The sequence below is a fragment of the Anser brachyrhynchus genome (assembly GCF_964034855.1).
Source record: "Anser brachyrhynchus genome assembly, chromosome: 35".
NCBI lineage: Eukaryota > Metazoa > Chordata > Aves > Anseriformes > Anatidae > Anser > Anser brachyrhynchus.
The window spans coordinates 173,264-197,684 of record NC_137728.1 but is presented as its reverse complement, the minus strand read 5'-3'; the positions used below and the strand labels follow the sequence as shown (position 1 = coordinate 197,684).

At 55.1% G+C, this 24,421-nt stretch overlaps 1 protein-coding gene across 4 annotated transcripts in view; it reads left to right on the top strand.

The window, feature by feature from the left end:
• Window positions 1-24,421, top strand: part of WIZ (WIZ zinc finger) — a 50,609-nt gene that overhangs the window by 7,593 nt on the left and 18,595 nt on the right. For 2 of the 4 annotated variants that reach the window (XM_080571677.1, XM_080571675.1), the window contains exons 3-5: window positions 17,408-17,468; window positions 19,927-22,466; window positions 22,713-23,072. In XM_080571677.1, coding sequence (XP_080427803.1) covers window positions 17,408-17,468; window positions 19,927-22,466; window positions 22,713-23,072 — 2,961 coding nt within the window. The remainder of the gene's footprint in view (window positions 1-17,407; window positions 17,469-19,926; window positions 22,467-22,712; window positions 23,073-24,421) is intronic. The other 2 variants (XM_080571676.1, XM_080571678.1) reach the window with 2 other exon arrangements.

Below are 24,421 nucleotides of genomic sequence, written 5' to 3'. Positions count from 1 at the left end.
CTTGCTGCGTACGAGCTGGTCCCGCTGGGATTTGGGTGGCACCGCGTCCTCGAAGCTCCGGGCTCCTCCGCTGTGGTCAACGGGTGGAAAATTAACCTGAGGAGGGAAGGAGAATTCAAAGACTGAGCTCGGCAGCCCGGCGCGGGGCAGTCAGGCGTGAGGTTTAGCGCAGGGTGTTTTTGCTGGAGGGCAAATCCTGCTTGGTGCTGAGCAGGATCAAGTTTGTTTTTTTTTTTTTTTTTTCTTCCCCCTCTAGAAATCCCGTGTGCGAGGCGGGTTTGCCAGAGCACAACAGGCTAATGCCGTGCAGCGTGGCAAAATAGGGAGAAAGGGGGGGAGGTGGCGTCCCAAAAATGAAAAGGATGCACCTGGAGATGGAGAATATCCCCGTGCGGGTGGCCTGCAGGGTTCAGCTGGGGTCTTGGGGTAGTTCGGGTGGCCCCAGCCCTGCCGAAGGGGCTGCAGTTGTGCGAGTCTCTTTGGCTGCTTCCCAGCACACGGTGAAACAGCCCCCGAAAGCACCCCAAACGTGGGATTTAAGGCTGGTATGTGGGATTGAAGGATCTACAGAATGGTGAAAACCACCCCAAATGCTCAGCGCTGCTCCTCCCCAGCCCTGGGGGCTGTTTTGGTACCGACGAGGCTGCAGGAGGCATGGAGCAAGGTGTGATGCTGCGTCCGCGTGCTGGCAACATCCCAAATTCCCCGAAGGGCTCGTTGGAGGGGAACCGGGCTTGGAAAAGCCTTGTGCTTTGTCGCAGCCGATTTTTTTTTTTTTTTTTCCCCCCTCGGGTCTGGGGTTTCCGGGCGAGCAGCGTGCCCAAGACACGCGGCTGCCCGCGGAAAACGTTGCCTGCGGCTGCGTGGAGCACGGCGGAGGGCACGGAGCCAGCTTTGGCAGCGGCTTTTTGGAACAAGGCAAAGTCCACACTGCCGCGGCGGGGAGGTCAGTGAGCAGCCACCGAGGGAGGATTTTTTGGGGCTTCCAAGCTGGAGCGGCGAGAATTCGGCTTCGGAGGACGGCACCGGCAGTTTTTTGGCACCCAGACGCTGCTCCTGGTTTATTTGCATCGAGCTCCCCCGCAGGGAAAGGGTTTCTGCATGCGGAAACCTTCGGGGCACACAGAGGATTGTGGCGTGGGAAGGATGGAAGAAACCCTGCTTCGGTGCCGTGTCCGATGGAAACCCTTCCCATGCCTTCTTGGCAGCCTCGTTTCCCCTCCTTCTTCCTTGGGAGGTTGTTTTGGGCTCTGCCTGTGCTGGGAAGGGGCTCTCGTAAAAGCAATTCGGGTAATTAACTGTTGCAAGCCAGCTTTTCCTGTGCTTGGCTGGAAATTCCGGGGATGGCGAGGTCCCTGTCCTCCTTTTGGGGCCGAGCAAGCAGCATGCCCTCGGGTCCGAATCCCAAAGCCTTTATCTCTGGGCTGCATTTTTAACAGGCTGCAGCTCCTCTCACCGCTGGGGCCGTTATCAGCCCGAACCCGGGGGGTTTCCTGCCCCTATCAGCTCGAATTTGGGCAGGGCAGTTGGAGCTGTGGTCGCGGAGAGTTTTTGCGGGGCTCGCTGCATCGCGGCAGCTCGTCCCCGCCGCGTCCCCTCCGGCGACCGACTGCTCTTTCCCCGCAGGTGAGCGATGTGGTCAGCGCAGGGAAAGGGTTCGGATGGGGGATTTGGGGCTAGCAGAGGGCTGGGGGCCACGTGGGGTCATGCTTTCAGCATTTCGGCAGCTGTGGGGGCTTGGCAGCATTGTGCGGTGCTGCAGCCGCCTCCTCGTGCCCGGGGCTGGTGACACGAGGTCCCCGACGTGGGGACGTCCCGCTTCGGGATTGCTGTGGCAGAGCGGGGTGCCACGAGGTCCCCCACACAGGGACGTCCCACTCTGGGGGATGCCACCAAGACCCCAACGGCAGTGTCCCCGCCACGGGCTCGTTGTGCTCTGCAGCTTGGCAACGTCCCCAAACGGGGATGGTCCCCAAAGGGGGCAGCGCGGTGGCACAGAGCCCTGCTGCACCAACCCAGCGCCGCGTCGCTCCTTCGGCTGAATTCTTCCCTGTGGCCGCGAGCCGAAAGCGGGCTGAGGGTTTATTTATCCGAGTTAATCGAAGCGAAGGGAACGTGCATCGATTTAATACCAGCAAGTCAGAGAGGAAATGACACTTCCTATCCTCCGCGGCTGCGTCCTGCTTTGGCCGACTTGTCTCTTTTACACCTTTTAATGCGTTTAATCGCTGGCACAGGAGCCAGCCGAGCTCCTGAGGGGACAGCACCGGGCTCTTCTGCTCCCAGCTGCATCTCCGGTGTGATTTGATTTCATCTCGGTGTCGTAATGTCCCTGGTTTTAGGACGGGACAGGGCTTTTTATCCATCGGGGCACCTCATATCGCTCCAGAAAGTCCGAGGTTTGATTTCCAACCAGCATCTTATGCCAAACTGGTTCAACTGGGAAGGGTGAAGTATAGGCAGCCACCTGGCATAAGTAGCTCAGCGGGCTAAAAAGGGGCATTTTCATCCCAAATCCTCAGTCCTCTGAAATTGGGAGGAATAACCCAAGATTTGAGGTGACTTGAGTAAATCCGCTGTGCCTTTTTGGGAGGCGGTACAAAAAGGGTGGTGGAAAATCAGAGCCAATGGGCTCACCACGGGGGGCATCCGGATCGGACGCCTGGAACCCACTGCGTGGGGTGATCGACCCTTGGAGCTCTCCCGGGGACGCTTGGGATCCCTCGAGGCTGCTCGGGAAGCCGGAGCAAGCTGCCATCGCCCCTGGGAGAGGCCGATCCCTCCCTGTTCGGGCACCTGAGGTGATGTTTTTACTAATTATTTATTTTACGTTTTTTTTCCCCCCCCGTGCTGGAATGAAACTCAAGAGCCCACTTGAGCCCAGCGTCGCGCCCGAGAGCCTCGGGGAGGATTCTCGGGGCCGTGTTTGCCTCCGCTCTCGTGGCCGCTCGACCGAGGTGGTCGGGAATTTCGAGGGGCAGGAGGTGGGCTCGGGGTCCCAGGGGGCCGCCGGACGTTGGTGCTCATTTGCCACAAAGTCCTGAAGGACCAGAAAGAAGCCGCGGGCCGTGACGGTCAGCGGCGGGTTGGGAAAATGTCCACACCCCTGGGGACAGCCTGGTTTGGGGACAGCTTAAATTGGGTTGGGGTTTAATTGCTGCTGGGGAGTAGCAGCGTGTGCCTGTCCAGCCGCATCCCTATCCACCTTCCTCGGGGGGCCCGATTTTGGGCTGATACCTGCCTTAAATCTCCTTAAAAGAGGACAAAGGGCCGTTCACACACTGCGAGGCTCCATCCGTGACTCGGTTTCCCCTTGCGATCCAGTGCTTCTGGGCCAAATCCTGCTGTGCGCTTCGCCCGCCCCCCGCAAACTGGGGAGAAACCTGATGGGATTGGGGACGGTGGCGGCCCCATGGGGTCGGTTATTGCGTGCTTGTGGAGCGTGGGGTCCGTCCTCGGTTCCCTCCAAGGCACTTTAGGGTTTTCCCTTGAAGTCTCGCTAAACGGGAGCTTTCCTCCAACTTTACCATCAGATGCCCCGGGGCTTTAGCAGGTCCAAGGAGTCATTGGGATGAAATTTCCCCAATTCGGGTCATTTGCGGGGGGGGAACGGTGGCACCAAACCTTTTGGAGGGGATTTTAGTGGGGAGATGAGAGGGCAAAGGTGTTTTTTCCGCTCAGAAGAGCAAAGCTGGTGCTTAAATAACCATGGAGCAGATGAAGATAAGGAGGAAACGGCTGGAAAAGTGTCAGTGCTGAGCGCGGCTGGTGCTGGGCTGCGATGGCAGCTCACCTGTACAGTAAAAAAAAAAAAATCAATCAATGGGATTTTTTTGGAGAAATTTGAGACCTCCAGACGTCTCTCTTGCTCGTGCTGGATTGGGTCCGTCGGGTGTCAGGTGCAAAGCAACTGGTTTTGGGTGGAAAAGCTGGTTCCTAGTTGGTTTGGGTGAAGGGGCGATAAATAAGATTATTTATTGTTGCATTAACCCTGACAGCGCTGAGTCCATCTTTTTGTATTGGAGTGAATTTTAGGGGGAAAATGTGGCCTTCTTGCAAGGTGGGTCCCCATACGAAGTGCTCCAATGTAGGAAACGTTTCGGGGTCAGCTTTGGGGTTTGCAGAGAGCTCCAGTGGCCTTCAAACCCTTTCCTGAGCGCAGCAGCTTACGCCCAAGGTGCGTCCCAAGGTGTGTTTGCCGACTGCTGGGCCAATTTCTTTTACGTTTTTATTTATTTTTTTCCTTTATGGCCCGCCTTTGAACTCCGTCCAGAAAAGATAGGCAAGTCACAAGATGGGACACCTGAACTAGGTGCAGCTCTTTCCAATCCCTTGCCGTACCTATTCAGGACAGCCGCTGCCGTGCGCCCACCGGTGACCAACCCCTTCTTTTTGGCTTTTTTTTTTGGGGGGGGATGTTTCTTGTGTGGATGAGGGATGGCGCCGGGCCCCCGACGTGGCAAATTCCCATCGCATTCCCCACGCTCATGGGCGTTGGGCTGAGTTAAGCCGTTGGCTTTCCAACCTCTCTTCACCGAGGAGGTTGAGCTCGCGGTCCCAGTAACCTTCCTCGCTAATTACCGCTCCGTCAGCCTTGGAGCCTGCGAGTGGTGCCAGGAAAGATGTCATGTTGTTGCCTAGCAAATAAATAATTGAATACTTGAGTCCAAGACAACAGACAGAGCTTGGCTGGAGCTGGGACACGGAGTACACTTGGTAACCCTAAGGTTGCATGGAAAAAAACCCTGTGCTACGTGTCCCCTAACGCAGGGGTAGCGAGCCTCGAGGAGCTGAAACTCTTCCCAAAGAGTTTTGGGGTTAGGGGCTATCGCACCATGCACCAAAATAAGGATTTTTGGGCAAGGCAATGGCTGGGTTGAGTGGTTGCTTGCAAGCCCCGTGACATCCCCAGGGGGCAGAACGGTTGGGGCTGGGTCCTCAAGCCGTGGTCCTCAAGCGTGTCACCAAGAGGATGGGATGAGCGTCGTGGGAGCCGTTTTTGTGCCGTGTGTGGCCTCGGGTGACCCGAAACTGGAGCCGTGAAGGCGCGAGGAGGGGCGGGCTGTGCTCCCGTCCTGCCTCCCGCTTCTCCTCCTCCTCCTCGGGGTTGCCTGAGGCGCGGAGCAGCTGCTGTGCCACTCTTTGGGCGTCTATAAATAACGTCCCGAAGCAGCCCGCGGCACCTTCCCTGTGCCGCTGCTCGTGCTAACCAGGCCACGGTTTAAAAATAAGCCGGGGGCACGGCCGTGGGTTCTCCCGCTGCCATCCCAAGTAGGACACGGCCCCCATCCGTCCCCTCCGTGTTTTTTTAGGGCCGGGCTGGGTTTTTGCTGTGCAAAGCCAGGCTCTTGGTTAGGGCAAGCTTGCAACAGGGGTGCAAATGTGTGGGTTTTCCTGGGGAGTGCTTGCTTTTGTCCCACAGCCCAGGCTGTTCTCCAGGCTGCTGGATGTACAGAAAACCCCAGCAAGTGGCCCAAATCTCTCTTCTCTTTTTTTTTCCCCCACAATATGAGGGGATAAAGTCCATCCAGGAGAGCCTAAAGGAGAAGCGGCTGCAGCAATGAGCCCTTTTCGAAGACTTACCGCCTGCTGGGTCAAGCTGGGGATGGAGATGCTGTTACCTCGTCCCAGCCCCAGCAGAAATGAGCTCATGCTCCGGCACAGGGCCACGTTAATCCTCCTCCAGCGCTCGCTGCCGCGGAGAAAACGAAATTCCTGCTCGCGCCGTGCCTCCCACAGCACCACGTCCTCGTGTCATCGGGATCTGGTGGAGCTTATCCCGTGTGGGGATGTGGAGCTGAGCAGCTGCTTCCCTTCCTCTGCCGCTGCCCCAGCCTCTGGCTCGTCCCCCTCGTAACCGCATTAATCCGATGCGTTGTTACAGCTTTGGGCTATTCCCGCGGTCAAAATCTTCCTTTTTTTTTTTTTTTTTTTGCTGGCTCCCAGAAAGCGCGGCTCTGTGCGTCTTCTGGGAGCTTGGCCTTCAAGGATTCCCAGATGTAGAGGGGAGAAGAAAAAAAAAAAAAGACTAATTTAAGACCTGAGGATCTGGGAAAGCACCTCTGCCTGGTTTGTACCTGATGGACCCTGCAGAGACCTCGCAAACAAAGCCCTGACCCTGAGCCCTGTGTAGCGGCTGCAAATATCCTCAATATATCTTAATTTTCCACCTAGTATCTCCAGTGGCCGGTCCCTTCTTGCTCTGCCTGGAGTCAGTCCCATTTTTTCCTCCCTGAGGCATTTGGGGTCCATCTCCCCATCGGATGCTCAGGTGGAAGAAGAATCTCGGCAGCTTTTGGGTCCCATCTCGGTTCATCCTCCACGTTGCCGGAGCCTGGGGCGAGGTGGTGCCAGGAGAAGCAGCGCAGGGATTTTCACCACGATTACCTCATGTTGGGCATCTCCAGAAAGCCCAGAAGCCACCTGAGGAGCGGATCCGGCCGCATTTGGCACGGCTCACCCGTTGGCTCACAGTTCTCCTCGGTGGGTTTCTGTAATCAGAGAGGACAGCTTGTTAACGGCAGCAACCAGCGAGATGATCCTGATGGAGTTTGTCCCGTATAGCATCCCAAAAACCCTTCGGGGACCATCTCACCAGCTAACATTTGCAGGTAGAAGAGCGCAAGCATCACGCTGGCTTCCCAGGGCTCCTCAGATGTTTTCTAAGGTGATTCAAACCCCGTTTTAGCGACAGTGAAGCCAACCTGTGCTGGCAGACAGAGGAGCGAGCGACCGGGGTGAAAAGATGCAGGCTTGGAGGGAAAGGGGGTGGCGACGTGAATCGCCTGCATTCATCGCCGGTAAAACACTGCCACTTTTATGGGAGCAGCCCGTGTGCCGAGATCTGCTGGAAACTTTTTAAGAGGGATGGATCCAAACAAGATGAGCTTGCAACAGAGCCTGGATGGCTTTCAAGCAGCTTGGAGAGAAGCCGTTCTTTCATTAGATGCTGGATGTGTCCTCTGCTGACGAGGAAAGTTTCTGCCACCCGTCACATAAATCTTGCTTAAGGCTGGACGGAGCAGCGCAGGATCGAGAGGATGGATTTGCTCAGAGCCCTGATAACTCTTTAATGGGAGGAGGGGGAAAAAAAAAAAGGGGTTTCAACAGTCTCTGAAAAGGCTCCTTTTGGGCTCTCATGGCAGGTAAAAGACCTGAAAGGAAGGCTTGGCACCCGCGGGCAGCACTCATTCTCACTTGCCCTTTGTTTTTAAAACAAAGCTCTGTGATGGGAGAAATGCAGACTTGGAAACACCTCGGGTAGAAGAGCCCCAAGGGTTTTAAGCGGCAAAGGAATGGGGTTTTACATAGCACCCGCCTGGGCTCTGCTGAAAATTGGGAAATGCATGGGAGGTGGCTTGGAGCCGCACCAGGGGGCTCGGTGCTGCACAAGGCAGGGGTGGCAAAGGGGAGCTCACCCCAAACCCTTTTTTTGAGGGTTTTAAACTCTTTTGGGGGGTGGATATCGATGTAGGGGAAGCACCTGCCCTGCCCAAAGCAGGCAGAGCACGGTTATCTAGGCTCGATCTTTTTGGACCCGCATCAGTGTGTATTTAGGAGCTGAAATCGCGCCTCGAAGCCCTTCAGACCTCGGCACGTGAAGGTTTCCCCAGGGCCGGCGGGCTCGAAGCGGGAGGTTTGGGGGCTTGGGGTCGCCGTTGCTGGGTTAAACGGGATCAGCACGGTCCCGAAAGCTGTGTCGGGCCGAGCGTCATCGCTGCAGCTCAACGAGAGGCAGCAGCCGTGGTCCAAGCGCCGCGGAGGAAGGAGCAGCGTCTTCCTCCCCGACCTGACGCAGCTCTGCCACGTGTGGGCTCGGGGATTGGGGTGCTGGCTGTGGGAGCCCCAAAACCACCTCCAGAGCCCGAGATCATGCGAGCTTTAGACCGAAAATTTAGACCGCGGGAGCTTTAGACCGAGAGAAAACCGAAATCCTCTGCCCAGGAGCGCGGGTAGGCTGGGAAGGAGAGCAGAGCTCCTCGCTGGGAAAGTGTCGGATTCCCTCCTGGCCGTGCCAAGCTAAACAAGCCACGCTGCTCGGCTGCAAGCAGCAAAAAAAAGCTGCTTTTCTCCACCCCCCCCCCCCCCCCTCAAGCTAGCCTTTCCTCACACCTGTTTCGGTTTCGGTTAACCTCGCTCACACGCGAGCGGCGGAACCCCCCCGCAGGGTCTTGGGTGGTGACAAGGGCTCCCTGCCCTGTCGTGTGAGGTGCTTTGGGGAGAAACGGGGGGGTTTCCGCCTCTTTTTAGGCTTGCCGAAGGTTTTCCAGCAGGGAGCGGATGCCTGCGGAGCAAGCTCAGGCTGCTGACAACGGGCTGGCTTTTCATAGGCAGTTCTTGAAGTCATCCATGCGCTGCAGGTTGCAAACCACAGTTAAATGTTTTTTTTTCTTTTTTTTTTTTCTCTAACCACACCGTGAGTGACTCACAGCTCCCATGTGATTGCCAAAGGCTGCAGGTCTTCCATCGTCCAGCTAACAAGCTTCCCATCCACTGCAGCTTTTCTCCCTTAGATCATCCCCGTTTCTCTTCTGATTCCCTGGCTCTTTGGGCACAATTTCCCATCCGTTTCCGTCGGGGTGCTGCTGCCCCTCTCTCCTCTGCGCTGGGACATCGGAGGACTTTTCTCAGGCACCCTTCAGGGCCAGGAGCAGCTACGGAACATCGCTGGTAGCTTTTTTAATGCAATCCCTCAATTCATCATTCGTTTAGTCTTTGCACTTGTACCTGCTTTTTCCAGTGGATCTTCTCTAGATCTTGCCCTCTGTCCGTGGGTCCTGATGGATTTTATGCTGCCGCGACGCTTCTCCTTCTCTACCTTGAGTGAGTTGGTCCCACTCGGTCTCCAAACCCTCGCTGCAGGGTGGCCAAAACCTCACTGGAGACCCCGAGGCTTCTGTGGGCTCAGTGCCTGGATTCATTGGCCCCAACGCCGTGGCAGAGGCATGTCCTCCTCCTCCTCTGGCTCCGCTCTTTGGCTCGCAGAGCCGCAGGTTGGCCTCTTTCTTGGAACAGAAACCCCGTGTCGCTGCACAGCTGTTTCTCAGAAGACGACAGCGCCCAGATGGTCCAGGCTGGAACGTGGGAGAGCTGCGTTTCATTTCCTCCTCTGGCCACTTTTGGGTGGCCCTGGCAAGTCCTACAAAGGTCGGAGGCACCTGGGAGAGCCGAGGGAATGCCTTCGAGGCTGTGGTGTGTCTGCAGGAGCCACAGACGTCACCTTTCCTCCCTGGTGGGCCTTCTCCAGTTTTCGGTGAAATAAAGCGTCGCGTTCCTGGCTTCATCCTCTCCCCCCTTGCTGGATTTGGTCTGAGCTCAGCAGGGAGATGGGGTCCCCGACAGCCTCACCCTGCTCGTTCTCCGATTGTGATGCCCCAGTGCCAGCACCCGTGGTGGGACGGGTGCTCGGGGGAAGCCACCGTGCTGCCACCGCCCCGCGGCACTCACCGGCCTCGCTGCGTGGCATCGGGGCAGCTCCAGATGTTCGCTCGAGGGCTGTGGAGTCGTGGCGGATCTCGCTGACCATAAACATCCCGGGGAGCGGAGCCAACAGCCAGAGATGTGTCATGCTTCCTACGTCTCTGTCTTCCAGAAGCACACAGGGCTTCCTGAGCTCTGCTGACTCGGGCAGCTTGAACGCGAGCCTGTGCACCCGAGCCAGCAGGCACTGGTTTATTTTAGTTTAGCTCAGTTGGTGGTGTTTTTTTTTTTTCCTTCAATCCAGCTCCAGCATGAGCAGCTTGCTGAAACTTGGGTGAGAATTGGCAGCGGTGCACGGGTGACTTTTATTTCTCCAGAGTCCCACCACGAGCTCCTTTTGGAGGACGATGAGCTCGTGCGTGGTGAGCGGCGCGTTTCTGCAGGTCGCGTTTTTGGAGGGTTGATGCTCTTCCTGCCTGTGACCAGCACTGGATGAGCGTAAATCGGTGCCGAACCTCCCAGCTTTGCGAGAAACACGTCTGGTGAGCCCGTGGTGGCACCACAGCTTGCTCCAGATCCTTTCCAGAAAGGTTCGAGCAGGGTTTTTGTCCTGATACAACACGCAGCGATCTGTCTGGACCAGCCAGAACGAACTCCAGAGCCGCTGGAAGAAGCGTGCCCAGGCACAGCCGAGCCCAAACGCAGCCAGCACGCAGGGCCCACATTTCAAGGGGAAGTTTTAAGCTTGGGCGTGACAGCGGTGGCAGAGAATCCTGCACAGCAAGAGCCAAGCATCCCAAGGGACGTGGCGAGACGCGACCGACCCCCTTGGGAAATGGGAGCTTGGAGGGGTTGGATCCACACGGATCCACAGTGCTTTGATTGGCGTCGATGGCCAAGCAGGATGGAAAGGGAACGGGGGTGAGTTGCAGTGCTGCGAGTGGCCAGGTCAACCGAGCTGAGCGTCCGAAGTGTCCCGAAGCCGGGGTGAGCTTGCACTCGCTAGGGTGCTGAGTAAGCGCGTCCAGCGCCCTCCCCTTGCTGCGGTGCCGATCCCCACCTCCTGCAGCCCTCTGCTGCAGAGACCACTTCCTGAGCAGGCGTTGCCTTTGTAACTGCTCGAGGGAGAGCCCGTTGCAGTAGCAGGGACAGGATACCCCAGGCCCACGGAGGCGAGAGGGACCTGCTCGCACCCGCGCACGTGGCAGGACGCGGTGCGGGGTTTTGGGGTGCGTGGCGTCCAGGTACGGTGAGAGCAAATCTTTGGGATCCAGTGAGCGCGAAGCCTTTATGAAGCCAGGGAGCTTTAGCCTTGATGTCTTTTTGGGTAGGGAGGTTTGGGTTGGAGCGTTGCCGAAGCAAGAGCGGGTTGCTTGCCCTGGTCCCATTGGGAAAATCTCCAAGGGTGGAGGTGCTGCAGCTTCCCTGGGGGCACAGGAATCATTTGGGTTAGAAAAGACCTCTATGATCATCAAGTCCAGTTGTTATCTGTTCTGGTCCTTCCCCCTGCTCTGGCTCTGCTCCAGCACCATGAAGCAGCTCGAGGAGCCAGAGGGACCAAGCGTGGATGGCTCTGCTCCTACGCCAGCTCCGTGGAGCCTCAGTGAGCGAATTGGGAGTAGTTTGACGGGTGGCGGCACCGCTGCAATGAAAAATTTGGGAACCTTTGACGAGCGAGTACCAAGTTGCATCCCTTCAGGATGCCCTTACCCTTGTGTTGGGTTTTTTGCCCCGTTAGGGATGTTATTTCCTCAGCGGAGTCTGCTTCGCCCCTTGGTAGGGAGGATACGGAGTTCTCCAAGCTCCCGAGCTGAGCAAAGTCCCACCGCAGCCAGCTGCTCCCAGCCCGGAGCGTGGGGAAGGAGACGATTCCCAATGGTGGGTTATTCATCCCGAGCCGATCCCCTTCGTGTGCAAGCCTGCAGCATTCATCTCCCGAGATGAGAGCAGGCATGTTGGGATGTAAGTGTTTATATCCCCACCGAGCTTCGTGGACTGCTGTCACTTGGGCCCTTTGCATTGTCTTTTCCTGCCCGTGCAAAGTCCAGCAGCAGAAAACAGCAGCACCTGGATGCTGGTTGCACAACCCTGGGGCTTTCCAGCCCTTAAATGCACGGATTTCCAGCACCCTGCATCTGCAGAGGGCGAGGGGACTGCGCAGCTCGCAGGAAGCACGAGGGGAACGTGACAGCACTGTCCCCAGCTCTGTCAGCAGCTGGCTAAGCCCGAGTCAGATGAGACGCGGTGTGCTGCCAGCACGCTGGGCTTCGAAGAGCTGTCCTCAAGGTCACCTGCCCGTGGGCTAAGGAGCGTCCTTTAATACTGCCCTGAACTGCCACAGAGCAAAGGAGAAAGAAAGGCATCTCGTTTCCATCTGCAAACAGCCGAGAGCTTTCGCTGGTGCCGGAGCAGGCGCTGCGTGCACAAAATTTGACCTGAAACACAACCGTTTTCAGGAGGAAACGTGAAATTCACGCTTCAGTCCAAGCCCTCCCGCAGCAGCCTCCTGTTCTCTCGCCAGCTCATCTGTATTCAGGAGAATAAGCAAAATCTCCAACTTGCCTCTGGCAACCCACAGCAAAGGGACGGAGAGCGCCATCATCTCGTCTGGCTCCTGGGAGGGTTTGGACGCTTGCATGAGGCATCGAGTGGGATGATTCCCGCTGGAGAGCGGCTGTTGTGAGCGTGGTGTGATTCCATGAGCTGGGACGGAGCAGAATTTATTCTGCTTGGGGATTTGGGGCAGGAATGCCATCAAAGAGCTTGTGGAGTGGTGCCATGCTCTTGAGATGGAGAGTAGTCCACCCTACTTGGGGATTCAGGGCAGGAATACTGCCAAACAGCTTCAGGAGCAATAGCATCCTTTTGGGGTGGAGGAGTAATCTGCCCTACCTGAAGCTTTGGGGCAGGAATACCTTCAAAAGAACTTGAATTGGGCTTGGGTGGCCACCCAGATGTCTACAGGAGACCAGGCTGCTCTTCTGGGTGCTCTTGCTGGAACTGGTGACATCGGGTGCGAGCGGTTGTCTTCTCTTGCCCAAGGAGAAAGCTCTGTGTTCATGCAGGGGCTGTAGCTCCAATTTATAGTGGGTTGGAGGGGAAAGAGCTGCCGGTCACGCCCTTTTTTTTTATTTAGTGGAATTGCTGTCTTGCTTCTCCTGCCGCACCAGTCTCTTGGCTTTCTTAGAGCCCTGCTCTTGGAGAACATTTCTAGCATGGGAATCCTCACTGTGCTGGCTTAAAAACAAAAATACAGAGCTGCGCCATCTGATGCAGCAGAAATCCCTTACGGTTGGGTTGGTAACATGGGGCTGCAGGGTTTTCTCACCGCCATCGAGCGGCAATCCTCGCTGTGCCAACTTGTCTGCTGGTTTTTCAGCCCCGTGGGTCACTGTTGTGTGTTTGGACCGCGAAAGGCCATGCATCGAGCCAAAGTTTTGTTGTTTTTTTTCCAGGTTATTTACAATACGTAGAAGCTAACGCCAATGAGCAAGTCTTCGGGTACTTTCTGCTCTCAAATTAAAACACCCAAGATTAAAGCATTAGCCTGAGCAGAAGCTAGTCTTTAATTCTGGAGCTAACTCATGCCCTTGCAACATCTTGCGTTACTCGGAAGGTGATGCAATAACTCACCCCTTGCCTAATGCTATTGCTCAAATGGCAGGGGCGCACATTCTGGCCGTAAAGGAGCTAAAATACATCTTTTTGCTCCATTTAGATAAGTGGGGGGGAAAAAAAAAAGCCTGGGAGAGCATGTGTTGTTTCAGTGCAGGGCTTTTGGAGATGATCAGCTGGTTTGGGGAGGCTCTTGGAAACCTTTGGTTTGGTCCAAAAGTCGGTATTATAAATTCCAGTCTAATTTGCCTGATTTTTTTTTTCTTGTTTCTGAAGACCCCAGTTCTAGTCTAAACTGAGTTTTCACCCTCAGGAGGAGTCTGTTTTGTCCTCCCTTGACTGGAAACCCAGTTCACCCCATCCTCAGATCAATGTCCTTTGGAAGTATCAGTCCCAGTGCAATGGGGAGCTGCTGGAGGGTGGAAGTCAGGGCTGAGTCTCCCTCCTCATCCCATATTGCTGAAATAGGAGATGCAGAAAGCTCTCGGTCTTGGAGGCCAGGTAGGCATCCTCCCTCCCATCCTGGAGGATTGCGTGAAGGGAAAGCTTCTGTTGTATTCAGGGGGTGGACCTTTTTGCAGGTGAAAAACTTTGGAAGTTTAGGAAGTACGTTTTTGTTTTAGAGTTTTTTCTTTAAATCTTCACTCCTTTATGCTCTTTTAGATTGTTACACAGCTCCCAAAGGGGGGTCTAGTATGATTCTTCCAGGAGAATATATTTTTTGGTTGAACTTTTCAGAAGGAAGAATCTCTCCCTGCTTCTAGCTGGTCTAATAGAGTCCTGATGGAAACCGCCACCCAGAAGACCTTTTTGCTTTGAGCCCATGCCTGTACTCAAAGCATTGCCAACTTCAGAGTTGTTTGAGTCAGTCGAACCCCATACAGTTGAGTTTGGAGCATCTCCAGGGATGGAACTCATCCATGTCTCAGGCCTGTCCCAGGGCAATCCCAGTCTCACAGGGGAGAGTTTCCCATGTTGTGACTTTCTTCCCCTTTCATTCTGCATGTCCAAGAGGAGTTTGGCTCCGTCTTCTCTACACCCTCCAATTAGTAGCTGTAGACAGCACCTTCCTGCTCTCATCTTGAAGCTGAACAAGCCCAACTTCCCCGTCTTTGTACATCGGGTCCTCCAGTCCCTGGTGGTTGGGAGCCTTCACTGGATTCATGTCATCGGACGTTGGATCTACCAACATCTTTGTGAGCTACCGATGGGCAACGCTGTTTAAAAAAAAAAATCAGATGTCACAACACGATGGTCATTGGTCTTAAAATAAGTGTTGAGTTGCTCCTGTAGGAAATAAATTTTGGAGACCCTTTTTGTAGGAAAAACGTGGTAGAAAATAACCTTTGGAGACCCTTTGTGTAAGAAGGATCTGGTAGAAAACAACCTTTGGAGATGCCTTCTGTAGGAAGGATCTGCCATTTGGAAGGACAGTGGTGTGTAAAAGCACCTTGCGGTGCCTCCCGGTGTGTTCCTGGGTGGTGGTGAAGGTTTAGGCAAAAGCGCGTCTCCTGAGCGTGCTGTTGACCTCCGCTTATCAGCCCTGACCGTGACGGCCTTGATGAGCCGGGGCTCTTTTGGCTCTTCAGGAGATGTCGGTATTTCTCAATCCACGACCTTTGAAACGTGTTATGTAAGTAACCATCGCCAACTATGTCTAGAACTGAGTCCGCCGCGTCTAGGAGAGCTCCTGGTCCCTGTGTAACCACTCCCGTGCTGGGAACGGCGCGGGCTTTCCCTTATCTCCGGCCTTTGTGTGTGTTTTGGCCACCAGCATTGCTGCAAGCTCATGTGATGGGCTTGATTTTTGAAAACCGTCTTGGTGTCCTGGCCAGGCTGCTTTAACTCTTGCTGTAGAGGAAAAACAGGGAGGGGAGACCCACGGGCACGGGACGAGGGTGTTCGACCTCCCGGGGATCCCGCGAGCTCAAAGCTGAGTTCAGATTTGCCGTGCCACTCTCCTGGGAGACGCTGCAGCCACGCTCCTGTGGTTAGAGGAGCAGCTCTTGCTGGATTACCATAGAGGGTAAATTTGAGCCTGCTAAGTCCAAGACATTAAACTCCCTCATCTCTTGCTGTTTCCAAGGAACCAGGATTTGCAGGGAGTGCAGTTACGTGCTCATCAGGAGAAAGATAAATCACTGCATGTTTTCCTCTAAAGGAGACAGTTTCTAAAAATAGGAGCCATGCTGGAGCTCGGGAGAACAAAAGAGCCCCTGGAAGACTTCTGCCACCATCCTTTCGTGGCAGTCGGCCCCTCCATCCTCAGCTGCCCCTCTCCTCCTCATTGCTTTTGATTTATTGTTGTTTTTCTTTTTCTTTTTTGGAAGTGTTTTAAAATCTGCCGGTTTGGGAGGATTGGGTTTTCCCGTCCCTTCCCCCTGGCATGCCCAACCGGGCCAGTTGGTGACTCAGGCTTTCCTGAATGAACGCTGCTCATCCCCTGTGACCTCGGCAGCTTGGCCCTGGATCCTGACGGTCTTTTCCAAAATGACTACGAAGCCAAAAAAACCCTGATCTCCCAGGAGCCAGGGATGCTGTTCTGCTGCAAGCTGGCCTCTGAGGACACTACTGTTGGATAGCCCCGGTGACATGTGTGGCCCTAGCTCTGCAGCCAGATGAAAGACCTCAGAACTCATCATCTTCTCTGGACGAGGCCTCCAAATTAGAGATTCTCAGCCTCGAAAGTCTCACCTCTGATGTGCCTCACCTGGAATGTCAGGAGGATGGAAAACCAGCCCCAGCTTTTCACATTCCTCCTCCGCTTTCGGGGCAGGTCCTGCCTTGCCTCTTCCATCTCCATAACCAGCGCGGTGGCCTGAATACCACATTCCCTGGGCCATCACACTCGACTTACGGCATGCCAGCAGCAATCTGTAAAATAAACGCACTCTGCACGTGGTTGCATCAGTCAAGGAGGGGACGGAGGTCGGTTGGGGCTGGTGAGGCTCTCGCAGGCTGACCCCCTAGACCGCTGCAGCAAAACCCATCTCCTTGGCTGTGCGTTTCCAAAGCATCCCCCGTGCCGGGACTTGCAGCTCTCTTCCTTCTCCCTCTCCTCTTTTGCATTCAGATTTAAAAGCTTTTCAGGCTGTTGGTTGGTGCATGGTGGCAGCTGAGTGCCTTGGCTCTCTCTCCTCTCTGTGAGCATCATATTTGGGGCTGTGGACCCCCTGCTCCTCTTCCCCGTGGCTGTCCTGGCTTTTCCACTGTGCCGATGAGCCCCAGGGCAGCCCACGACCTGAGATCCTGATGACGGTTCCTAGTCCCAGGAGCAAGCTGGTTTGCTTGGGGCCAGACCACAGGCTCGTGGGAGGAAGCGATGGGGATTCACCCAGCTACGCCTCGGCTTCTCCAAGCTCCCCACGCAATAACGAGTGAGTCCCTGCTTTCCATACGGCCAGGATGGGCGGTGCGGCAACGACACGTGGCTGGAGCAGGACAGGGGGAAGCCAGCATCTGGGCTGTGCACAGCAGTAAAACAATGAGGAGCGGGACCCTGGCGCGCTGCCCTGAGCTCCACAGAGCCCGTGGCTGCTCCAGGAGTAATCCCGAAGTTGGGGACAGCTGCCACCCTCTCCTGGGCATCGCGTGGCAGAGTAGGTCCTGGTGACAGGGGGACAACATCGGCTCTGTAGCCGCAACGTACCGGCGAGTCTTGCTTATGCCTGCTCCTCTTGCTGCTCATGATGTCTGGGCCAGGTAGGTTCGATTCATGCGTCTTCCGTGGACGTCGCCGAAGGCTTTCCCCCTTCTGCGGGGCTGATCTAGGTGCATCTGAGCCTGACGTAGCTCAGCGGGAGGATTTTCCTGCTTGTTGTCACCGCGGAAAGCACGATCCTGCCTTGCATCTTGTGAGCGGGGTTGGAGGTGTGTGATTTAGCACAGGAACCATCCCTGAGGTTTGAGCAACGCCAGAGCAAAGCAGAGCTCCTCCAAGCCCCAGATGATGCTCAGCGCCATTCTGGGCACCCAGAGAAACCAGGCTTGCAAGCCCCACATGTAGAGCTGGTGGGTCGCGGTTTTCTTTGCAGGGAGGACAAAACCAACCCTGCCAGGTATTGCTTTCGTGAGCTGGGATGGCAGGAGCGCGGCCAGAGGCATGCACATCTTCCCTATAAACTGCTTAGCTGCAGGACCGATTATACATCAAATAGTTGCGCGTGGGATTAAACCCTCTTAAGTGTGGCTCGGAAATCCTCCCGTAATCTGGACCCGGCTGTAGGAGGGAAGGACGGGCAGCAGGAGCAGAGGGGGGTTTATCTGCTGGGAAAGCTTTTCTTTTTCTAAACGCAAAAATCACATTTATTGCAAATTCTGCTGAAGAAGCCTCGCTTGGGCACTGACCTTGGAGCTTTCCTCTCTGTTGCAGATGAGCCTGATCCTGCCCTCTCCGGTGCTGTCCCAAACCCAGCTCACAGGACCGAACTCGGGTAAGTGCCCAGGGGATGTTGCAGAGCATCCAGGAGCCCATTTCCCCTCGCTGACAGCACTCCGGTTACAAAAAGCCCTGAAACATCCACCTGGCTGTCCCCAAAGAGGCTTGTCCCACCACCAAGGGTGTCACCAGGTCCCTCTAGAGCCAGCCAGCACCATCCCATCACTACAGAGCAACGCCACCTCTCCGATTAGTCTCATTTATCCGCGTCCCACCAGCCCACCGTGTTTCTGCCCACCCTGCATCACCCCTCGGAGCATCTCGGTTCCACTTCGTGCTGCTGGGGCTGTCCCTGGTGTGAGGGGAGGAGGTGCTGGGAGGTGGGTGCTTGCATGGGCATCCCCAAGCTGCTTAAGGGGGTGTCCCAAACACCTCTGAGCGCGCTGGAGAAAGCAGATTTAGAGGTGATTTAAAGGCTCATGCAGAGCAAGGGGCTGGGTCCCTCCTCGTGAGAACCGCTCTCTCTTAGCCTGTTTAGCAATCCAGCCAATGCCCAGCATGTTTTAATGGGCTTATTTTAGTATCTGCTGTTGACTGATCCTTCCTGGGCCAGCGGTTTCCTTCGCGAGTTATTTTTAATAACGTTTGCAGGATTTACAGTGCATATGGGAATCACATTTCCCTGATATCACGCCATGGACAATAGAGGGCCCATGCTCTTGTCCACAGCAATTTCTCTCAAGTTCAAAAAAAAAATAAAGTAGGGAAAGATTGGAGCTGGAAGGGCGAGCACAGTGTTGTGGGAGAGTCGGTTTGCCCCTAAACTTTGCTTTCTTGGAAATAAAGAGGTTTAAAAAAGATAGAGAGAGGGAAGCAGCACGGGAGTCGAGCGGAGCTGGCAACTCTGCTGTCTCCAACAAAGGCGCTTTGTTCTCCCGGCAGCACAACTTGACCCAGAAGATGGTGTTTTAAAGCTGGCCCGGAGCAGCTCCTTGCACGAGGTCTCGAGTCATTGGGCTCCTCTGGGTGTCGGGCTCCGCGGTCCAGCAGGTTTCTTCCTGGGGGATGGTTTAGGAGGGGGCAGGCACCAGGACGTGGCCTTCTGTGGCCACGGGTGCTGCATGGAGGGGAGAAGCCAGGTGCCAGGTCGGCGGCCGAGGTCGGAAGCCGAGTGGCATCCTCGGGGAAGGGATGGGAACGCGGAGGAGCCTCAGGGGTTCTGCCGGCATTGGGCTTTTTGCTCCCGTAAAAGTTTGAAGTCATGGCTGCTCTTTGGGGAGGCTGGGGCGGCTGGATTGTTTGGACCATGGTTCAGAAGCCGAAATGTGGTGATTTGGTGCTGTTTGAGGCTCTTGGCTTCCCCAGTGAGCCTGCCACCACCCTGGTAGAAGGGTTTGGGGCTCCTGGAGGTCCCATCTCATCGCTGCTAGTCTCATACAGATGTCTCCAGTCCCTTGGGGCATCTTGGAGAACATCAAGTGCCTTCATTGCAGCCTCTTGGCCCTGAGTGTGTCCCTTTTTTCTTCTGGAAGAAGCCTCCAAACCCCCATGGAGGACTTTCAGGACAGCCCGTGGGCATGCTTGGCCCCTCTCCAGGACCTAACACATCTTTGGTGCGGTGGTGGTGCCCACAGCACCCTGTTGGGTGGTATGGGGCCACCCAATGCCCCCGTTGAGGGTCTTGTTCTCCAGATGTTTGAGATCTTGCTAGCTATGGGGTCCTTGCTGAGGGTTTGGGGGAGGATGTGTGGGGAAGCCACACTCGATCTAGCGTGGCTTGTGGTATCTGCAATGGAAGATGGACAGATGATGGTTGGCACTTCCCACTGCTGCTGCAGGGAGGAGGACTTGCATTTAACCATGGGGACAAATCATCTTTTGGTCCCAGAGACCTTTGGTATAGTCCATGTTGGTGTTTAACTCTGTTTTTATGCAACTTCAGAGAGCTCGGTGGCCTATTCTTTGGCTTGTTAGTAACAAATGTCATCGCTAAGAGCAAATATCCTTGGTGGGTTGGGTGAAAAGGCAATAAGATGCCCAAGCGTGCAGCATCCCAAGGCATTAGCAAGGGAAAAAGGGAAGGAGAAGCAGAAAGTGGGATGGAGCAAGGGAAAGGTGACTTCTGGCCCAGGGCAGGAATCGGGCACGTGGTGATGGGGACGTTGAAGTTTCTATCAGGAGGATGCTCCTGTTTGCTGTGCCCACCACAAATGTGGAAGAGCCACCATAGGCAGCAGATGCAGCCAGGACTGAAACGAGCTTGGAGAAAGCCCAGGAGAAGATTTCAGACCCGATTATAGCTGCATGTGGTCAAAGGAGGGTGGGAAGGGCCGAGCAGTCCTTGGCTCTTTTTTGTCCTAAATCCTTAATGTTCGGGGTGATGTGGGAGTCACCGTGAAATCCCCACCCTGGGTTATGCCATAACACCCCGGTTCCACGACGGGCCTTTTGGAGGTGGAAATGTTCCTGCTGTCCTGTTAACCAGCTAATAACTGTCAAAACTTATTTTGCAGCTCCACGAACGAAGAGCATTTAGAGTTCCAGAAGGCTTTGTACAGAACGGATGCCAGGAGCTCCTTGGACCTGCGAAACATGACCGTGTCCGGCAGCATGGCCTGGGACACCTCCGCCCTGGAGACGAGAGCAGGCGACGGCAGAGAAGAAAGCACTTTAGAGAGACTCTCTGGCGTGAAGGACTCGAAGGACGCGCGGTGCGGAAAGGAGTCGGTGTTCACAGTGGATCCCCAGGTTGTAAATACTGTGCAGGTGGATCCCGAGGAATTGGAGAGCGACTCTGAGGACCTGGACGCTGGCAAGGTGGCAGCAGAGATGCCCAGCCCTTGTGTGGGGGCACCAGTTAGTGGTGGGGAAGAGAAATACCTTAAAAATGAACCAAAGCAACTTGAAGGCCTCAGCAAAGAGCACTTAGAGAAAAGCAAGAGGGGAATCCAGAGGGTCGACTGGATTTCTAGACCCAATAAAAGCCCAAGTCCTCACTACAAAGACGTAAGCAAGCCAACAGATGTAGCAACCAACATGCCCTTTCGGGGACAAGCTGTGCGTGAAGTGCCTCCTCCGCTGACTCCGACGGTGTTCCGAAAAACGCTAAACCCTGTCCTCGGCAAGTCCAAATCCCTCGAGAGCGCCTCGTCCCACAGGAAGGGGCTGGTGGTCGACTCAGATTTGGGCGAGATCAGCCCACTCGGTGCAGCTGAGTGGACGATACAGAAGCCGGGTCTTCAGCTCGGCACGGACCTTGCCATTGGCAAACAGTCCTGGACGGTAAATTCTGAAGACTCGGTGGAGAGGATCCCGCTGATGTCTCTGGAGCCTGCTCCCTGCAGCTCCTATGACATTGAGATGAGGCCCTACGTGTGCAGCGTCTTGGTAGAGGAGCAGGGGAAGGAGGAGCTGGGCCCAGAGGAGGACCCTACGGTGTACACGTGTATTGAGTGCAGCATTTACTTCAAGAAGAAGGAACATTTGATGGATCACATGCTTCAGCATAATCGTGGACCAGGGAGGGACCAAGACAGAGATGCTTTGGGAGGGCAGTGTCAGTTCTGCTGCAACGAGTGCGGATGGGCATTCGGAGACCCCACGTCCCTGGAGCAGCACAAAAGGCTCCACCAAGAATCCAGGGAAAAAATTATTGAAGAGATCCAGAAGCTGAACGAGTTTCCAGACGAAGGCCGGGAAGCCCGGCTGCAGTGCCCCAAGTGCGTCTTTGGCACAAACTCCTCCAAGATCTTTGTCCAGCACGCCAAGATGCACGTCAAGGAGAGGAAGGACCAAGGAGCAAAGAGCCTGAATCTCTTTGGAAGCACGGGCAGCGGAGAAACGCGGGATAGCCCCGTGCACGGCATTTACAAACACTTCAAACCAAATGAACACGTGCCCCTGCAAGTGCAGGTACCTCCTCACGGCAGCGGCAAAGGGCTCAGCACCTGTATGCTCTGCAGCTTCCCGGCCCCCAACGAGAACATTCTCAAAGAGCACATGAAATACGCCCATTCCCACCTCTCCTGGGACACGGAGCCATACGAGGAAGACCCCAATCAGCCAGGAACTAGCCGAGATGCCTACAGCCCGGCCAGGCCGGGCCGGTTTGCAGAGACTGATTATTTTGGCAAAGCAGACCGGCTCTTCCCTCCGCCCCACCAAGAAAGCGCATCTCATTATGAAGCTGTTCACGGTTTTTCCCTAACTCACCCGAGACTCGACAAGAGCAATGAGGCTAGTAAAAAGGACTACCAGTCATCAGGGTTTCATGCCAGGAAAGCGGCTCCGTACGCTGCCCCACATAAAAACCTGGGGCTGTCTAGCCTCTCCTCCACCAAGGTTTATTCGCAGTTTGCTCTGCAGCAGCTGAAAAAAAAAGCAGCAGCTCGGCACCTTGAAGCAGAAGGCGACAGTCTCAGGAGCCACTCGACGGGGCTGGAGGACATTAGGCACAAATGGATGCTGATCAACGACATGGGGAGCGTGGAAGAGGAGATCTCCGTAACCCCAGATACGGACTTGACCGAGAATAGAGGCATCAAAGCCGTCACCATCCCTCAAGCTGCCTTGGACCTCAAGAGGACGTTCAGAGACACCTTGAAAGCCACGGACTCTTCGATAGCCTCGGAGGAGCAGCAGCACCAGTTGCGGATGATGGTACCCCTTGTCCTCGTGGAGGAGGTGAACCCGCATCCCAAGGCGACGAAGCGGCCCCGGGGGAAGCCCTTCAAGAAGAAAGCAGCGCTCCCTTCCCGGGATTTCATGATGGAAGAGCCTCTTCCTTTGGATATGCTCCTGCTGGACTCTCCTCTGGAGGGTCCTCTGGAGCTCGATGACCTCTTGGACTCCGACTCGCCCATGCTGAAGAATGAGGAGAGGAAATGTCCCTATTGCCCAGATAGGTTTCACAACGGTATCGGGCTGGCGAACCACGTGCGGGGCCACCTCAACAGGGTGGGGGTGAGCTACAACGTCCGTCATTTCATCTCAGCAGAAGAAGTGAAAGCTATTGAGCAAAAATTTTCCTTCCAAAAGAAGAAGAAAAAAGGTAGTATGTATTCAATTCACCGTGCTTTCTATTTTCTTGTTTTAATCGGTGGGGTTGAGAAAACCCCACTGAGGATGGGTACGTATGGTGCTGTGGCCGGCCTGAATGGCAGTGGCCACGGTGCGTTTCCCTGCCCCGCCTGTCCTCATCGCCAACCGATGGGGAGCAGTTGTGTCGGGTGGAATAACGCCCCCCTTGAAGGCCTGATCCGGGGTTTTAGCCACTGACTGTCTGTCCTTCTTTCCGCAGTTGCGAACTTTGACCCGAGTACGTTCAGCCTGATGCGATGCGAGTTCTGCGGGGCCGGTTTTGACACGCGCGCGGGGCTCTCCAGCCACGCTAGGGCCCACCTGAGGGACTTTGGTATTACCAACTGGGAGCTCACCATCTCGCCCATCAACATCCTCAAGGAGCTGCTGGCCAACTCGTCGGAGCACCCGATGCTGCAGGCAGCGGTGGGAGCGGAGCCCTCGTCCCCCAGCCGAGAGGCGCACGGCTTTGTGCCCCGCAAGAGCATGACCCCCATGTCCGAGTGCAGCATTCCACGATCTCCTCTGTCCCCGTTCCCCCCATCCTGGGGAGATGAGTCCTTGCAGTCCTACAGAGACGGTGAGTGTCCGTGAACGCACATGCAAGCCAGAAACCCTTTTGATAACGCCAAGCCGGAACCTTGCGTCTTTCTGTTGAACAGAGCCTCGTTGGGGCTGTTCACAGGGGATGGTTTAGCTGGTGCAACCTGATGTTGATTTATGCATCCCCAAGGGTCGCGTGCTGTGCTGGATGGGTCTGATCCTGCTTTTGGGCAGTAGATGGAAATGTGGTAGATGAAAGGTCTCGAGCGGTGGATGGAGGGATTGCCTCCTGCCTGGGAGCTGTGCTTGGATGCTCAGGCTTTGTCATGTAAAAAGCGTCGTGTTTAAGAATGAGGTTTCCATCAGCCAAAGATGAAGAGCAGAGCGTGGCCGCCCTCCTCCTTGGCCGTGCAGAGGGCAGGAGGAGCTGTGTTCGCCCCTCGGCTGCTCGTTTTCTGTAAGCGTATGTTACTGCGGGGGGAAGTGTAAAGTTTAGATTTGGGTCTGAGCCGGTCTCCTTCCATCAGTGGAGCTCCAAACGGTTCACACAGGAGCATTGGTTTCAGAGCAGTGGCCATCCCAAACAGCTTTCAGGTTTCCCTGTGAGGTGCCAAAAAACTGACTTAGCACAAAGTCTTTGCAATAACAGCATTCTTCCAAAGACGGAAAACTTGCTTGCACATTAGGAAAAAGTAACTCTGGGCATTCCATTACCACCTACGGATACCTGCCACTTCTGGTAGTGTCTTTAAGTCCTCGAAGCTGCTTCTTGTTCAGGTTCTGCTCAGCACAATCCTACGTTAGCTTCTCGCTGCAGGGATGCATCTGTCTTTAAATGAAATATCAAAAACCCTGTAATCCTGGCTCTCCAGACTGTTCCACATGCCTGGTCGCTCTTTGGAACAAGTCTTGACCATAATGAACACAAACAAAAACACGACCAAACCCAAGCTCTCTTTTCTTGGCATGGCAGACCCTGGAAGATGAATAGCTCCCAGCCCAGGGTAGCAGCTGATGCCAATGAGAGGCTTTTTGGAGGGCTCTGCTGGGTTTCTGCTGCCAGTGGCTGGATGCTCTTGCTGCCCTCGACCATCACTCAGCAATTGCTAGGTCTGCCAGTGCCCAAAATTCACTGGCACAAACCATTATAGATAGTGCTGCTGTTTTAAAAACTCGGGCTCAGGATTTAGTAGAAATGGAATGTGGAAATGTCTCGGTGAAGAAAGAGTGCAGCCACCTTTCCATAACAAACCACTCATAGGGAAGGAGGTTAATGCAATTCTTAACATAGTGCAACTAATATCGAATGTCCCCAGTGTTAAGTTTAAGAAGGAGGAGAAAAAAAAAAAGGAGCATGTCTTGAAATATGATCTTGCTTATCGGTTC